This window comes from Egretta garzetta, unplaced genomic scaffold (genome assembly GCF_000687185.1).
Source record: "Egretta garzetta isolate BGI_Z169 unplaced genomic scaffold, ASM68718v1 scaffold473, whole genome shotgun sequence".
NCBI classification, from domain to species: Eukaryota; Metazoa; Chordata; class Aves; order Pelecaniformes; family Ardeidae; genus Egretta; species Egretta garzetta.
This window is the reverse complement of record NW_009259319.1, coordinates 168164-187514: the sequence shown is the minus strand read 5'-3', so window position 1 is coordinate 187514 and position 19351 is coordinate 168164. Positions and strand designations below refer to the sequence as shown.

Genomic DNA, 19351 nt, shown 5'->3' with positions numbered 1-19351 from the left:
TCCCCAGGTGCAGCACTCGACACTTGCCCTTGTTGAACTTCATCAGGTTCCTCTCCACCTAATTCTCCAGCCTGTCCAGGTCCCACTGAACGGCAGCGCAGCCTTCCGGCGTACCAGCCACTCCTCCCAGTTTTGTGTCATCAGCGAACCTGGTGAGGGTACACTCTGTCCCCTCGTCCAGGTCATTGATGAACAAGTTGAACAAGACGGGGCCGAGTACTGAGCCCTGGGGAACTCCACTAGCTACCAGCCTCCAACTAGACTCTGCCCCACCTATCAGAACCCTCTGAGCCCTGTCGTTCAGCCAGTTCCCAATCCACCTCACTGTCCACTCATCCAACCCACACTTCTTGAGCTTCCCTATGAAGATGTTGTGGGACACAGTATCAAAAGCCTTGCTGAAGTCAAGGTTGACAACATCCACCGCTCTCCCCTCATCTACCCAGCTGGTCATGCCATCATAGAAAGCTATCAGATTGGTCAGGCATGATTTCCCCTTGGTGAATCTGTGCTGGGTACTCCTGATCCTCTTTTCCTCTACTTGCTTGGAGAGGACACCCAGAATGAGTTGTTTGATTTAAGAGCAGACAAAGTTCCACTGAAGATTATTAAACACAATAAGCTACAATCTCACAAGATGTCCCTGAGCTATAAAAGTGGAAGCTCGGTGAGTTGTAGTTTTGATGATGTATCACTTCCTCTATCCCTATGCTTAAAGCATCCCTTTTTGACTGCTGTTGAAGATATTAGGCTAGATGGACCTTTGGTCTGATGCAGGGCTATTCTTAGACATTACAAAATGCTACATGAATTGTACAGTGTATTATCTTACACCTGCTGCAGTAATTTACCAAGTTTCTGAATTGACTATGAAAGATAATGATATTTAAATACACAGTTAAAAATTAATTGAACTTCAGAAATTGTTTCAATAAAGCAGTATGAAAAGGCCCTGAAAAAAAAAAAGAATACTTTACCTCATAGCCCCATCAAATGATCTCCCAAACTCAGAACGGCACTTAAAAGTCAAATGTTTCTTAGTGTACTTTCAGAAAGTGCAAGACAGACATGTTGGAGCACCCACATATATCCACCAGGACAGTAGTATTAAAGATGCTCTTTCAGTTCTTAAAATTGGCAGTATAATCAAAGAACAGAGATCACAATTTAACAAGCTAATATTTTATTGCTCTCCAGATATTTTCATATCATGCACACTACTGATCAGCTTTTCCAGCTATCTGATACACTCATGAATTTGTGAAGTCTGTTCAAGTTTAAGAATCTCTTACTTTTCCTCAGTTGATATTTATTTGATAATATATTCCTAGGATTCTTACCTCAATATTTTTTATTTTCCCCTCTCTTTTGACATCCAAGTCCTCATATAGTGTGAAGTACATTTTTACACAAAAAGAAGCTCCAAAGAATCTGTACTATTCCTATAGGGCACAAATTATGTTCCTAAAAACCATTCATTCATGTTAGGGTGTATTTCATAAATGGTGGCACTATGTAATGGGACTTACGAACCAACACCATATGACCACACATTAATCAACAGGCAGCACGCTGAATAAATGAAGCAATCTTCATTATTAACAGATGGTAAATTCTAGCACTTGCTATTTTCTGGGTTGCAAAGGGTAAGGACAATATAACAACAAAGTTCAAACAGCAGTTATTACTTCATAAGAAAATATCACAGGGCCCAAATCTGCAAGAATCTTTTTTTAAAATCTCAATTTACATATAATCTAGTCTTCAAATTTAATCTTTTTCCCTTGGAATGCTGTAATTTGAGACATTTGTTCCCGGCGTCTCTTGCTTGCTTCCCATGATGGATGAAGTGGCTGCTCCCAACGTGGTTTCTTGTTGTCACATTTAACACCTGCAGCTTTTGCAAATGGTTGCTTCTTGAGCTGTGGTTCCTTTTTAAGAAGAGCTGTGTAAGAAGTACAAAATAAAACATTAATTACATCATGAACCTTCATAAAAATATGCTAAAACTACTTTGGAATTGCAGATATTTTCAAGAATTTCTTAATGAGCCACGGGGAACACATTCATCTGAATGTTCATAGCAAGATTTCCTCATCTTGCAGTCCTGTTAATTGTCACTTGGTAGACTGCAGAAGTTAAGATTTATTATTACTGACCACATTCAAAATTTGTGTAGACAAATATTCAGCACAGTCTCAACTTTTTCCTTCCCAATAAACCAATGAGATATTACACAAAACTCAATATGACTGAAATGATACCCTTAATCCAGTGAATTCCAGAATGGACCATATACTATAAATGCAATAAAATATTGAAGGAGCTATTAAAGGAGTTACTCATGAGACAAACTCCTTGTTAAATACCATAATCTGGTACCTTTATCTGTGCATAGGTAATACTAACTGCTCAACATGAAGACCGATGGAAAAGCACTTCTCTGTGTAAGTCCTACTTTAAATTATTTCTAATATTCAAAAATAGAAAATAGCAAATAATATTCACAGATTAAAATGAAAGCTCAACAATTTGGCCATTTTAACAAAAAGTGTTAAAATACGTGTCACAAAATTGAAATGAAACAAAAACCAGCCTATCATAATTAGACTATGGAGGCAACAAAATCTCAAGATGTTTTTACTCTTATAACTTTACCAGATTAAGTAATACATACCTGTTCTTCCATTTTTGAGAGGCTGATCTTTAGTATTTCTAAAAATAAAAAATAGAATTTAGGATTTTTCAAGAAACTTGTGAGATGACAACCACCTGTGAATAAAGAACAGTCACCACCAAAACACTTGTGCAATGACTTTTCAAGCGTAACAGGCTAAACCCTTATACATTGTTTCCTCTTCATTAATAAAGAAGTAAAAAAGAGGTATTCAGTAATGATTTAATTTGGATGCAGGTCTAGTTAGGAATCCTATGTATATGTCAGTTCTCATGTGAATATGAAAAATACTTGAGTGTCAAGAAAGCACAAGAAGACTGCAGAGTAGTTTATGTGAAAAAGTTCTAAGCTGTGATTGGCTGAAATTTTCCTTCTTTGGTAAGGGCTACTAAAAATCGCAACAATTTCCATTACTGGGAAGGAAGGAGGGAATGGAGAACATAAAAAGAGGAAAAAGTTTACCTTCTCCTGTTTTGAGATTTCTGATTAGAGGTAGACAAAGAACTGCAGAACATTGATTCTAGCTTGCTTGCTTTTGCATGTGGCTTTCCTTCTTCCATGATCAAATCTTGCGCTGTCCCAGGCGCTGTGTTCTTTTCTTTCTTCACTACATTTTTCTGAAGTCTATCCTTTTCTTTTGCTGAAGAAAGATCAGTAACTGCTGCTACCTTTTTCTTTCTTTTTACTTTGCCGATGAAGAAATCATCATCACTGTCATTGTCAGAATCTGATGACTGGTTATAAAACCTCTCTTCAGTACTATCATCAAAGTATTCCCCTTCACTAGAATGTTCCTGGTCACCATCATCATTAATTATTTCTTTTGTTGCATTTAATTTGTTCATGCTTTTATTTTCTTTCCTTTTTTGATAGCCAAGTTTCTTTCCTGTTTTATTCTGAGTGACTGCTTGCATTTCTACTGCCTGAAATGAAGATTTTTCTGGAGCATACGCTCTCTCCATTTCCACAGTTTTCTTCTCAGATTCACTATCACACAGTTCTTCAGCCACCCTGTCAGTTTCTATTTTCATACTCATTTTTGTTTTCCGTTCACATCCTTGATGTTTTTGAGCTTGTTTAGGAGCTTGGTCATCCAAATTGCTACTGAAATGTTGTGCTGATTTAGGCTGTTCTTCTGAATTAGCCTTATTTGAAGGAGTGGCTTTGGCTGGGTTCTTCCTTGCATCCTTAAAAGCTTTTACAGCAGCTATACAAGGGGCAGAAGAAAAATCTTTTGTTGCATCTACACATGAGTTTAGATAAGTGATTTTAATAAAATAAAACATTTTTGCAAGTTAAATATGTTGTACTGAGTAAGCATATTTTTAATATCCTTATTAATCATTTGCTGAACACATGGGGCAAGGAATACCTTAAGAGTACAGCACCAACAAAAGTGAGGAAAAGAACTTGAAATAATTACTAACTAAATACACTGTTAAACTTGGGTTTAACCGTGAACTTGTCTTTCAGCAAATAATCTGCAGCTGATAATCGTGTTCATTTAGGGCATTACTTCTTGTGTAAAAACAGCAAAACCCCAGTAAATTGCTCAGATACAATGAAATGGGTATTTGCTCTGTTATGAACAAAGTAACTTCGTGACATTATTACTAGGCCCTGACCCTTTTTAACATCAATTTTAGTTGGAAAATCTGAGTTTAAAGAGAACAGGAGAGAACCTAAAGAACCAGGAAAGATTCCCTAAGGATTCTGGGCACAGTTTCCAGGGAAGTTTAAGGGAATCATTTGCAAAACCTTTTAGCTGCCTTTGGAAATGCAGTTGTAATGCTCCTTTTACGTTTGTATCTGCATGTTATTATACTCATTGCCAGTTTAGTCCTATTTAATTTAAAGAGATACTCCATTATATCCATTCAATTTTTAAAGTTCCCATTATGAGCCCTGTTTGTCCTACACCCTGTATCTTAAATGCCGTATAGCATACTGTCATGTGTAAGCCCATTTCAAGAAATATAAATGACTACAAGCTTGTAACACTTGTTTCAATGCAGCTAGTTAAGGTCATTACAGGAGCTTTTTGGCTTTTTACTTTTCTTTCTACACTCGTCATTCATGTCAGGAATATATAGGAACAAGGTAACACACCAATAAGCTACTGAAGACATAAACAAGTTAATATAGTATCTCATACCTTTAAGTTCAACAAATCTGGGTTTCAAGATGGGGTGTGTTGCAAGTCTTGCAATGGCTCGCTCAGTTGCAGTACAATTTGGCTATACAAAATAAATTCAAAGCATGAAGTCAAGAGAACAGTGAATACTTATACAGGTCTGTATCAGTTATCCTGCAGTGCACACTAGTGTGATTCTGGACTATTAACTGAGAAAGAGGAAAAGCTTATAACACTATAACATCTGAATACTTCTTATTTTTCCTGTATTACTGTCATTCTAAATGAGGAAAAATCTGACTGCTCAGGCATTGACAGAAATATAACAGACATGTAAATCTGCTATTTCTCAGGTACTGAATAGGAATTACATGATTTTATTTTAAAAGCGTACCAGACACATCTTTCAGAGCCAACATGCTGCTTTTACATTCACTATTTCTTACATGTGCAAAGCAAATTAATGAACCCCTTGAATAAAGAACATCATATTGGTAGAAGGCATTCTGCATGAAGGAATACAGCAGCTTGCAAGAAACGCAGCATGGATGCCATAGAAGTAGGCAAAATGACATAGCATGTATTGAAGGAATATCAACCAAACATGGTTGAGAGGCAAGGTCTGACCTGATCTTAAAGACAAACAACCTTGAATCTGATGTGATAAAATACTGGAACTGTAGACTGATTCAAAGAACAAGTATGAACTTCATGCTTTAATTTGAAAAAAAGGAGAGAAGTAGGAATTGCTTCAATTTCTGACTTCCTCTTCTATATATTAGAAGTCACAGGTATGACACACTGTAAAAGCTATCTCATTTTCAGGTTCTTGCCATCACTCTGCCTGAAGAACAAAATGAGAGGTATCTAAGACTTTTCTAAAGACAGCTTTGTCTTCTGTTTGAAGGGAGGGGAAGGGGGTGTAACAGGCTTGTAAAACACAAATTTAGCAGGAATATTTCTTAAAGCCTGCTGTGGAATTCTTTGGGAGAGAGGAGAAAAGACACACCTTCCTCCATTCATCCTAGTGATACTGTAATGGATTTAAATTGTTGCTATCTGTGATTTGAGCTATATGCTGCAGGAAGTACTACAGCAGAAGTGGCCTGAACCAGCAGATGATGAGCCTTGTAAAGAACCAGGCAAATGCCCCGTGACCCAACTGGTGCTAGTTTTGGTGCCCAACAACTCACCACATGTTGCCTCCCCTGTCCTGAGGAACCATGGCAACAGATGGAACCCACGTCACAGGTATCTAAATGGCAGGGAATATGGGGTGGAGACAGTACTGGCTCTGCCCAGGGATGGAGTTAACTTTCTTCATAGCAGCCAAGGTGGTGCTGTGCTTTGGATTTGTGACTAAAATTTCAGAGTTGGTAACCCACCAAGATTTTAGTTATTGCTGAGCAGCGCTTGCACAGCATCAAGGCCTTCTCTGTTTCTCGCTCTGCCCTCCCAACAAGCAGGTGGGGGTGGGCAAGAGGCTGTGAAGGAAATACACTTGGAACAGCTGATCCAAATTGACCAAAAGGATATTCCATTCCATATCAAGCTGTCCTCAGCAATAGAAGTTCAAGGAAAGGAAAAGAGGATGTTTGTGGTTATAGCATTTGTATTCCCAAGTAACCGTTATGTGAAATGAAGCCTTGCTTTCCGGGATGTGGCTAAACATTTGCCTGCCGATGGGCAGTAGTGAGTAAATTCCTTATTCTCCTTTGCTTGCACACAGAGCTGTGCTTTACTTATTGAACTGTCTTTATCTCGAGCCACAGTTTTTCATCACTTTTGCTCTTCTGATGCTATCCCCATCCTGTGGGGGTGGGGTGAGTGAGCAGCTGCTGTGTGCTTAGTTGTTGGCTAGGGTCAAACCACAACACAAACACTACCTAATACATCAGCAATGCATGTTTAAAGTATCTGATTTGCTTGACATAAGAGTGTTCAGTAGGGAATCTTGCTTGTTTGTATATACATTTTCTTCCAGCAGAATTATGCCACTTAGTATAAACATTTATGTATTCATTGCATAAAGATAGATGGACACTTCATGCCAACAGTGCAGGAGAGTCACTTTCATTGCTTTGGTCTGAAGGAAAACAGAGCAGAAGACGACACTACAGCTCCAGCAAAGCTCATACTTATAAATGCAGAAACATTTAATTGGTTTGCAAAACCTAAATCTTGTTCCTCAACCAATGCAAGGCAAACTGCATTTGTATTTCTTTTGCCATAGCTCTAGAGCTTACAAAATATACTCTGGGTATGTCTGTTCGTATTTCATGTTTGAAGTGCAGAGCATCTGGGAATTCTAGTACTTTCCTTTCTCCTCAAGTCTCTGCTATTATGACGTTACTTCTTCAGGTCAAGAAAAACTGGAAAAATGTTTTCTCTGTAGACTCTGTGCAGAATTATGAACACTGGCCAGAGGAGATGGGTCAAAAGATGGGTCCATTTCCAAGGGCCACAGACTGGCTTACTTTCAGGCTAGCCTAGCTCTGAGAACTTGAAATCTGAGTTTTGATCCCCATGTGACAGTGCTGTATGCTGCCACCAGATTCCTGGGACAGCAAGCTCACATTTCTGAAGATCAAACACTATTTTCTTTGGAGATTTTTCTATAGCTGGAAAATCTATTTCTGAACTTAATTAATACACTTTTTCCCTCAGCTACTTCCTGTGGGTTTTGAAAGAATATGCCATGAAGTTCAGAAAGCAGCAGCAGCTTCTGTGCAACATCTGGTGTCCTTTAATTCAAATATTTATAGAAAGGGTTTAAGCATATACATGCCAATCCATATGGAATAACCACATTTTTTTCTTATAGCAAAATACTTCACAACCACTACTCACGCTGACAGACAGCAGCCAACAAACATACAATATGACATTCACATTCTTTAAAATTTCCCATTTTCCTCATCTTTTTGGCACATCCAATGCTCAATTTATTTTTCCTCAAGTATTTTCCAATGTATAAAATCTTGGCAGAAAATAGAACCTAATAGAAAAACATCAACTGTATTTACATCAAGAACGCCCTTTCCCCCTCCTCCTGCCCCCAGTATGTTTAATTATGCAGATATTGGAATTGTACACATTTATTCCCACATATTCCTGCTACTTCTTGTATTACTTTACACTAATAATTTTTTTTCACATAAGAATGCCCTAGTACTTTCCACAGGAGTGTTCTCCCTCACTCACTCTGCAGCTGAGGCACTGCAAAGTGAACAAAGCAACCCAGCAGTGTATAGTCACGCTTTACAGTGAGAAGTTGTAAGCTACACGCAGAACCACCTGAAAGTCAGTGAATCCTCTCAAACTTTTTATTTTTGGTAAGTGATGCATTATTTCTGCATACAGCATTAAAGAAGTCTATCTATCATCACTGACATGTTTCATTAAACTCCACGTGGACATTTAACTGAATTAACTGCACTGATCTCTGTATTTTCAAATCTCTAAAAATGAAAATAAACCCAAACTCCATAAACAAGCATTCTTCATCCTGAATGGCAGATACATGCACAGATGCACAAACCTCAAAACATAACTTGTCACTTATAGCATAACAAAGCAGCAGTTGTGTAACTTACACACGTACAAAGACACGTTCACGCCCTACACAAGGGTGACAAACTTTGTACAATGTGGCAATGATTGGGATGAGAATGGACATTACAAGCTTGCTGAGATAAGAACAGATCCACAATGCAAGTTTTGACATGTGCTGGAATAGGTGTCAGAAAAAGTATGGAATGGCTCTGAGAGCTGGCAGCACTGGGTAAAAAAAATATCAGGCAGAAGTTGTATGGGTAGTACCTGTTCCATAAAACACAGGTGATAAAACGAGAACAGGAAACTGAGTGTCTCAGGGCCTTGGGGCAGATGGGATTTGCAGGATTGGAAAGGGATACCTTGTTAGGATGCTTGAGACAGTAGAGCTTCAGGAAGAATTAAAGGGCAGAAACCTGGGATTAGCTCAGGAACATGAAATGGAGACTTCTGACCATCACTTCATTCTGATCACTCCTCTTGTTCAAGTCTACTTTCGTTCATATCCTCTCTTCATACAATCATTAACAGGAAAGGAAGAGGTCATACTTCTACTCTTCAGTTGCTTTTTGTACAAGAGGGGATTGCGCTGTTACAGGCCCCACCAGGAACAAGACTGCTACTAGAAGAGCGTAACTACTACAAAGACTGCTACTGGAATTTCAGCTGGGTCAGAGCACAGTGCTACCAAACTGGTAATGCTTGGTGGCCCTGCATCTCTCACTTAGATAATCTCTCAGTCATTTAAGATAATGGCACTCAGATGGAGACTGACAGAAATGCTGCTGACAGGTACGCAGTACGCTGCAAAAGCTGTGACACAAAAAGTAACCTTGAAGCATGTCACACTCAAGTTTCTAAACTAACAGGAAATACAGTTTAATGTTGAGTATAACAACAGCCTGATTTTAAGCAAAACAATAGCAGAGGTAATGCTAACCAGGGCAAGCATTAAACTAACAGAAAATCCCCAATTCTAGGCCAGAACAAGATGTCATTGCAATACCCTTTGTGGCAGCTTAGAAGAGCTGTCTCTCTACTAAAAAAAAACCCCAAAAAACCTGTAAATCCACACGTTCCACCAGAGCTCTAACTAGTTACAGCTGTCCTTCATAATAGCAGATGTGGTTAATGTGGAGTCACTGGGTGGCTGAAGGTGCCAGATCATGGCTGCTACCCAAGTCCATCCCATGACCTCATACTGCTTTGGAGTAAGACCCTTGAGAAAAGTTACTTTCTGACTGTGAAATGCTGCTAGTTCTCCCTCTTCCTTTATGTCTGTAAGACATACAGTATGTGATTTGCAACCATCAGACATGGTAAAGATTTTGGTATGAGAGGTTATTGGTACCACTTGTCGCAACATTGCTGTCTCTCAGCTCCTGACAGCAAGAGGTTGTTTGTTGACTGTGATGCGTTGACCCTGGCTACACGCCAGGTAGGTACAAAGTGGCCAAAGCCACTCTATCACTCCCCTCCTCAGCTGGACAGGGGCATGTTGTCTCTGCCAACCCTTCCTCTTCAGGGGGAGGCCTCCTCACGCTCTTCTCCTGCTCCAGCAAGGGGTTCCCCCCACAGCAGACAGTCCTCTATGAACTTCTCCAACCTGCTCCAGCCTCTGCTCCTCTGTCCACAGGTCCTGCCAGGAGCCTACTCCAGTGTGCGCTTCCCACAGGGTCACAGCCTCCTTCACACAGCCCCCTGCTCTGGCATGGGGTTCTCCTCGTGCTGCAGATGGAGATCTGCTCCATGATAGACATCCCTGGGCTGCAGGGGCACAGCCTGCCCCACCATGGGCTGCACCAGGGGCTGCAGGGGAATCTCTGCTCTGGCACCTGGAGCCCCTCCTGCTGCACTAGCCTGGGGGGCTGCAGGGCTGCTCCTCTCACATTCTCACTCCTCTCTTTGGCTTCAATTGCTGCAGTTGTGCAGGTTTTTTTTCCCCTTCTTAAATACGTTATCCTAGAGGCACTACCACTGTCACTGATGGGCTTGGCCTTGGCCAGTCGTGGGTCCATCTTGGAGATGGCTGGCACTGGCTCTGTCGGACAGGGGGGAAGCTTCTCCTATTCTCTCACAGAAGCCACCCCTGTAGCCCTCCCCCACCTGCCGCTACCAAAACCTTGCTATGCAAACCCAATACATTCACCTTGATAATAGGAGGATGGATCAACTAGGGGATGCAGTAAACAGATGTGTTGGATTTGGCATGAGTTCTCCCAAACAGAGAAATAACAGAGAGCAATCTCATAGCACTAAATGCTTCAGACTCTGCAGTGGAAATGGTTAGCCAAAACCTAACACATTTATAATCAACTTTTACTCAAGCTTTCCCAGTTTTCCATGTAACATCAAAATGGTGGTACAGATGTTATGAAAAACAAGCTTAATAGCAAGACAGGTGAGAAGTTCTTACGGCAATTATGTCAGGAAATCATGCAAGTTTCAATAGATTTTTTTTTAATTGTACTATATACAATTTTTAATATAGACTGATGAACAATTTCCAATTGAAGCTAAAACATATGTCCTAACAGATCTAAAGGCTTTTCAAAAAAACTCAGCACAATAATGTCTTCTAATAGAACAACAGAAAAAATACTGAACAATTTCTTACAAAACATCAAGATACACAAGGAAACCTTTAGTCCCCCATGGCTTCTTGTTTATTATTCTTTTCAATGCTTGCCACAGTTTGAATTGGTTTACATTGTTTTCTATTATCATGGTAATTCAACCATGAAATATTTGGATATTTACTTATCTTGCAAGCATTATGGAAGTTGAAGACCCATGGCAACATGGGATACTATGGACAATCTTCTCACTCATTTGCAGAACTGCACACAATAGAAGGTAAAGGTCTGGAGAATCTATCTGACCTTGCATTCACCGCAGTAGCACTGACTATCAACTCATCATTAATTTATTTCTGCAGACTCTTGAATCTGGCATCAGGGAGAAGCATGAGGTTCTTCCAAGTACTACCAACGTGCTTACACTGCCCTAACTTCATTTGTACGGCTGGACCAGAGCTATTCTTTTCCCCATAATTTGTTCACTTGGATTTACCTTCACTCCTACAGCCAATTTGGCTTGTCTTTTATCAAAAAAGAGTATGAAGTACAAACTTGTTGCTATCGTTGCTGCCTCTTCTTTTAAAGTAAGCCATAAATTTAAACAAAAATAGATTGCTTGCTGCTCTTTGCTGCATGCATGATAAAAAATACCTACTAGCCAAGCATCTGAAAAAGTTTAGAGGCCCTTTAAGAAGCCTAGCACTTTACATATGTTAGAAGATCGTATTTAACTGGAGTATAAAAGAGTCAATAGGGTTTTCCTGGATTAACCTGTCACAACTGATTTAGCCAACCGTGTAAGTGTGAGGTAAATGCTTATTTTTCAGATTGGGAATTAGTCAAAGAGAAATGGAGTGTTTCATCCCAAACTACCACAGTGATCTACAGCAGAGATTGGCATAAACCCCAGACCTGCCCAAGTACAAATTGTGTACTTAATGTTTTACTAATTCCTTCCTTCTTCTCTTTATGCGTAAAATAACTCCTATGATTGCTTCAATAAAGAAAAGTCAGAAAAAAATCCTGAATAAAGCAGACATGGATTCTTACTTATCTCATCATGGAGATACAGGGTCAACACTAGGTGTAAGCTGAAACAGCAAGACTGTAGGAAAACTCAAATGCTGCTAATTATTCTTCACATCTTCCAGGGCTAGTAACAATATGCATCTATAATCCTCTGTTTGGCATCCCACACAAAAACTGCACATTTTTTAAGAAAAAATGTTAACTTTTTAAATTTATGAAACAGGACATAAAGCAAGCACCGTGCCAACTCTCCCACATAGTTGTGGTGGTCTAACACATTGTGACTACCAACACTGAATTCTCGTGTTGGCCTTTGAGAAAACCTAGAAGCACACTGAACTTTATGCTATGGACAAATGTGTCCATGATGTGGACACATCCCCAGTGGAAAGCAGTTGTGAAGAGAGTACTACCCATATTAGATTTTAATAAAAGTACTAAGAAATATCTGTAATGTAAAAATTTAATTGTACATCCAGTAGAATTAGCAGTATAAGTACAGTTCTGACTTACAGCAATATAAAATCAAATACATAAACCGTAAACTGTCTATACATAAATAGCGTAAAGGCTACACAGTTTTGCTTTTTATATATGTAGCTTTGTATAAAATATATGCATTTCATGTCTTTTGATATTTGAACAGTTGAGGCACTACATCACTATATATGTGTCTTGCGAAACTGAATAAAAAAAATCTGGCACCAGCACAGTAAAATAGATGCCACTACAAAAAAATCCACCCCAAAACAACCCCACAAAAAACCCAACCGACACCCCTCAATCCAAATCAGGCAAAAGAAAATAATAGTGAGAAAGTGAACTGGAAAGCAAAATATGATGAAATAAAAACCCTGAGGCAAAAAATGTGCTTCAGGGGGAAGAGAAAGAAAATGCATTTTGGATAACAGGCAGTAGCCGTGAACAATACAGAGAAAGGTCTTTGCCACAAAATTCACACAGACCTCTTCAAAGAACACCATGAAATGTGGAGGAAAGGTCATATATGAATTAGCTTGACAACCACTATATATGAGATCTGAAACCACAACTGATTTTTGCAGAAGACTGAAATTGACAGATCATTTGCTCATAACTGGCCATCTAGAATGAGGGTCTGGAGGCTCAAAATAGGCAGTTTATGAACTCCAAACACGAAATTTTAAATACCCAATATTTGGGAAAACCAAATTAAAAAAATTGATTATTTATACTTATTTGTTAAAGAAAAGAGAGCAGCAACACAAAGTGGACCAACAATACTCAGGCTGGCCTGCAAACTGAGCCAGAAACAGAATTGTGTGAGTTCACTATGACCTGAATGCATATGAGCTCCCAAGATCCAGCTGTGCATTATGAGCATGTCCAAAGACTGAGTGAAAGCAGATGGCAGCAAATAAATTGGCAAGATGCAGGGATGAGCTCCACATTATTGAAACTATTCAATGGACAAAGAAGTTCATAGCATTCTGCCTTGGAAGAACGTGAGAGAAGTTTCAGAATTGAAATATCCACCAGTCTCCTTTTGAAATCAATTTGGTGACAAAACTCTGTACTGAACTTTCAGGGATGTAATTTTGAGACATCTTCACAATATTTCACTGGAAAACAGATGCTCAAAGCTCAAATTATCACTTCTCAGATGCAGCCTGCTACAGCACCATATGTGTAAGCACATAGGAAAGTCAGTTTATAACAGAGAAAGTAGACACAGTTCAGATCTTCAAATTTAAAACAGATGCAAAGCTTCAAAACTAGCTAACATTTGAAAAACAAGCTCCAATTTAATTAGGTATATTTCAGATAATTTATAATGTAAAGGTAAAACATTTATTCCTGCCAACAAACCCTGTCTTGCTCAGACCTTCATATTTACAAGCATTACCACCTGAAGTATTGTCAGGTCAATGTCTTTGGATAAAACTCTTGGGACAGATGCATTTATGTTCAGGCACTGCTGAAGGAACTAAATATGAGAGTCAGGGATTTGGAGGCACAGATGATTTAAAAGACTTCATGAAGCTGCACACACTAACCAGGGGTAGGCCATGTTATAATATGCTATTCAAAACAAGACAGAATTTCTTGGCATACTACATTGCGATTTTCGTGCAGAAGTGAAAACAGATTTCTTCTAATCTATATGTTTTTCAGCTACTTTCTGAAAAAGACAATGGAAATACAAATTCTGTTCACTGAAAAACTATTAAAACATCTGAGATAAACACAACAGTTCTCTGGCACCAAAACATAGATTTTCCATCATTAAGTCTATTGAGGGACTATATGCATTCGAAACTTACTCTAATGATAAACACATGTCGTATATATATGGAAGCCCTGATATTACTTGAACATATCAACTGATGATGGATGTAAAATAAATGGAAATCCTGGATGTTCACATTTTATAGCAGGTATTCCACCATATGGCACACAGAACAGTCACCTTTATACTTGGAGGCTCTTGGGCATCTTTTAGGCCATTACATTATTATTACTGAACTCTGGCATGCAGAATTTTCCTAATGTGTAATCACTCATCCATTTCAATTGTCATGCAGTTATTTGTATTCCAAACCCAAGAAAAACTAGACCATCACCCTTTAAATTTAATGCTGTTACACTTTCACTGAGTGACTAGTTACCTCACTTTACCATACTTTTGGTTACCTGGTAATCTGGCCATAGAGTGGTAATATGCTGTAAACTTATGCTCTCATTTTACCAAGCTGTAACTTTTTAATGACATCCCAATAGATGAGATTTTTCCTTAAACAGAATTCCAATAATTCAAGAACATCTAATTTTTCTCTTTCTATAGTTAAGTTTTAAAAAGTTCAAGCAATAGTGCCTCCAGCACTCTTCATCTAATTTTCCAGAGTTAACAGACTGATGGGCTTCATATTGAGCTCCTAATTCCTTAACTTCTTTTTTTTTAGTTTTTATTTTTATAAATCTCTAATTAATAATTTTGAGTTGCAGCACTTCAAAGACTGATCTGTATAGGAAAGGGGGGAAGAAATCGGAATGGTTTTGGACTTTATTTTTATGTGATATATAATGAAAAACTGATAGAGTTTCATTTATAAAAATAACAAGAGCAAAAGACAGCAGCAGCTGTTTTTCATTTTTAGAAATATCAGGAATGTCAGATTTTTTTTTCTGGTTTTGTAATGCAATTCTGAGTCACACTACAAAGCTTATATACAGAAAGAACTTTTCCAGTTAGTAATGTGTGAGTAGCTGTCTGTCTTTAACGTGATTACAATTGTTTATTAACATTAAAGACATCTTAAAACTTTTAAGTTCTCTAAGCAACCAAAATAATACAAGATTCCAACTCATGTATGTTCTACCTTATGTCCTCTTTCCTTGCACTTATCTTCTGTGCCATCTCTATGGTGCTCCTCAAAACACGAACAAGATGTAATGAACTGTGGCCACTTTCCCCTCAGTGATACACTGATCTTGGTTTCTCACACAAAAAATGACCTGTGGGAAATTAATGCCCTTAAAACCACCTCCAATAACATTGGCTGAAATTGCTCAACAGGTACCAATGCTTAAAGGATCAGTAGATAGATGGCAAGACAGGGAAAACATTTTGCTTTCTCATTTGGTTGAGCATATCCTTCTCCCTGCCCCTTCATGATGATCAACTTTATAAACTGATTTCTTCCCCTATGGATAAATAAAGGATGCAATTCAAAGATTCTCTCTTTAGTACCCAAACAAATTAAAGGTAATTGAAAACTCTCATTATTAATATCTGTCCTACATTTGTAGCTTCTCTGATCTCTTTTAACATTTTCTGTTCACCATCATCATTCTTACTGGAGGCTGTAGCATGTTACTAGTACCAAACTTTTATGACAGTTGGAACTTCCATTCAAAAGGCTTCTTAGCACTTCTCTTTTCCTCTAATATATTTGTGCTGTTAGGCTTAAAATACAGTGCTTCACAACAGAGCACCACTCTCATGTACATACATCATACCCTGTTATTCCTATAAAGATGGTACCTTTCATGAATTATCTTGAAGACCTGGTGGAAGGAAGGTATCTATTTTATCTGTGATGATGCTGCATGTCAGGTATTCTAGTTTCGCCCCATTCATATTTTCGATTCAAGGAACGGTATAGGAGCATTCATAATTCACTCCCTTCCTCTGTGACTTAGTACTGGAGGTGCCAATCAACTAGTCTGATTTACCTTCATTATTTATTGGATCAAGCAGTTCCCTCCTTGGCCTTTAAGAGACATCCTGAAAAGTAGCCACATGCCTCCTGTTAGTCATGTCATTGTGAATCAAATGTTCCTCCACGCATATCATCCTCCCTCTGCTTTTAGTTTAAGTATTCCTTAATGACATTTAAAAGTTTCAGGAGCCTGGCAAAATTTGGATTATGATGCAGATCATCTTTCCCGTCCATCTTCCTCTTGCACCAAAGGTTCCCCAAACACCTAAATATCTCCTTTCTATGCCATACTCTCATCCATGCATGGAGATTCTGGACCTCTGCCTGCCTCTTGGGCACTGTATGCAAGTTTGAACAAATTTTTGGAGAAGGATACCAAGGAGATTTTGGATATCAGTAACTTGCCTTCCTTTATTAAAAAAAAAAAAAAAAGCCAAGCTACCCACCACCCACCATATCTTAAGTGACATTTTTTTTCCTACATTTTCCTCAAGGAAAGCATCAAAACAAGACCACTTCTAACAATTTTCTCTGTTGTTCCCATGACAGCTCATACCCAGCAAGATATTCAAACACCTCACTTAGATATTCATTTCAAATAGGAATGAAAGTTGAGAGTTGCTTGTCATGTCCTGTGATATAAATCCTTCTGGGACTGAAAAAATACAACTATGTGAAGCATCATGCATCACGGCACTACCACAGGCATATCTGAGCTCCAAAACACTGCTCTTCCCCACCCACCTTTTTGTCCATTTATGCTCTTGCAAGTGTGTTTATTGTGTCTGTATTACCTAGATGATCCAAGCCATATATTGATTACAAAAATGTGAATTTAATCTCTCTGAGCTTTAATGCCTGCCCACATTCTGTAAGTGAAGTGAGCATAGTGACCAATTAAGTGGAATGAGCATATTCAAATGAAAAGCAATCACATCACTTTTGAGATTGAGCCTTGTCTGAGGACAGGAATACACTTTAATGATCTGGAACAACCAGTTCAGCCAGGCAACAAAATTAAGTAATACAGCTTCATAGGAAGGCAAGATCACTGGACTAGTAATGTAAAATTTGACAGGAGACAATCTTTTTGGGTCAGAGATAAACAGAGTATCTCTGAAAAACTGATGAAGTTACTAGCAGGTTATTTCAATACTGAACTTAAAAAAGGTTCTTTCCAGAATGGACAAAATCCAAGTTCTAATTAAACTGAGATCATAATTGCTACTCTGCTGTTGAAGATGATGGTAACTTGGTCTAGTCCTATCTCCTTGCTCTCAAATGGTAACCCTATTGAGGGCCGTGTGTGGCAGCCTAGTTTGAATGCAAAGGGGCTAATGGAGAAGATATCCACGAATTGGCCCAGAGAAAGTAAGGGAGAGGGTGTGTGGGGGAAGGAATGGCTAACCAAAGTTGGGAGGGCAATGGACAGAACACAGCATAGACAGGAGCCTGAACTCTCCCACTGGAAGCCTGGGAAGGAATTGATAATGGCTGGGCTAGCAGACAGGCGGACAATTGGGTGGAGAAGTAGATGGGAGAAGAGTGGAGAAAGATTTGTCAAAATTGACAGACTTCATTTTATACTGACATAAAACTTCAGTTGCAGCCACAACAATGGAGGAGTATATATAAAAGATGTGTTAAACAACTCACAGTTCAAGTGAAAAAATATGGAAGATGAGGAACCTTCAGAAAAAGAAAACAAAAAAAAAAATCAGTCACACAGAGAAAGTATTTACACCTGAATGTGAAATTCATCACTGAATGCAAAATTCTTCACTTCATCAGTAGTCTTAAGAATACCACAGACATTCCTGTTTAACGCTAACATGTGCCATTTGACATGGAAAATTCTCAGGAAACAGTGGCTTCATACATTCAGTGTAACTTCCATTCAAACAGAGTCAAAATACTCAGGACAAAAAGAATTCACTCTGCAACAGATTCCCAGCATCGAGCCAATTATTTTAGGCTGTGTTACAGGAAATTGTGCTATTAAATCAATGCAACACATTTCCAAAACCACAAGATGTTGACAGATGCAACTATTACATAGAGAAAAGTGTATCTGGTATCTGATATGCAAGTGAATGCCTTCATATCCATAATGAAATAAGAAAGGAACATAACATAGTATTTTAACATGTAGAAAAATAAGTGGAGTATTATTATTTTAGTATTCTCAGCATAAACATTGTTGGAGAATGGAAACAACTTTGTACATAGAAGGCAATACATTCATTATGAAGCAAAAGTAAGTAAAGTTGATAGCAATGTTTCCAATAATTGATACTTACAAAGAGGTGGGGAATGAGATGGAGATTGTTAACAGAGTCCAGGTATATGATCATTAAGTTATTAAATTATCACATATTCTTCTAATAATTATGCTCTGATTGTACATACGTGATTTCTAAATTAAGAGTGTAACAACCAGAATTTAGATTAAAAAAAAAAAAGAGAATGAAGTTTTTTCATGGGTCCCCCCAAAACACCAGCCATTTGCCCCCACATTGCCAAAAATCAAACCACAAAACAGCAAAGTGCAAAGAATTGATAAGTGTATTATACAAAGCTGAGGGACTATCACATCAGTATTACAGAAAAGACTGATTCATACAGTAGTCGTCTCCCTATGGTTTACAGATTGGAAACAAAATATTTTCATAAGCAAAGAATGTTAAAAATCCACATAAGTAATTATCTAGTTATGCTGCTGTTAAAGGCACTAACAACAGAAACAAAAGTTTTATATCAATAATAACATCTATCCTGATCAGAATGTTTTTGTAGTGAGTAGAATTCTTCAGGGGGGCTTTGGGGGAGGCAGCAAGAAGGGAGGAGGTTGTGGAAAAATCCCCCAAAGCCCAAACGAAAGACAGCAACTATTCTGTGCTTGATCCAAAGCCTTTGAAGTTAACGGAAAATCTTCAATTAAACTGCAAGAGACTTTGCATCAGGTCATTTCCTCAGATTAAATCCACAGAGAATACAGAGGTTTTGCTTTTATATATTTTCCACTAGAAAGTACATTTTTAAAAATAAATTAAGGCAAAAATCACAAATGTACATTTAGGATTGTCTGCTAAAATAGAAACCTTTATATTTTTTGAAGTTAGAAAACACAGATATGACTCTTACTCCTCAGATGCAGATGTGTTTAATCACAAGT

The 19351-nt window shown here is 38.3% G+C and overlaps 1 protein-coding gene across 1 annotated transcript in view; it reads right to left on the bottom strand.

Annotated features, from left to right (window-relative positions):
• Positions 1-526: 526 nt before the first annotated feature.
• The window catches only part of SRFBP1 (serum response factor binding protein 1), a 168291-nt gene continuing 149466 nt past the window's right edge, over positions 527-19351 (bottom strand). Inside the window, exons 9-12 of the mRNA XM_035892092.1 lie at positions 4833-4914; positions 3140-3884; positions 2678-2715; positions 527-1945 (exon numbers count right to left, since the gene is read on the bottom strand). Coding sequence (XP_035747985.1) covers positions 1758-1945; positions 2678-2715; positions 3140-3884; positions 4833-4914 — 1053 coding nt within the window. The 3' untranslated portion in view covers positions 527-1757. The remainder of the gene's footprint in view (positions 1946-2677; positions 2716-3139; positions 3885-4832; positions 4915-19351) is intronic.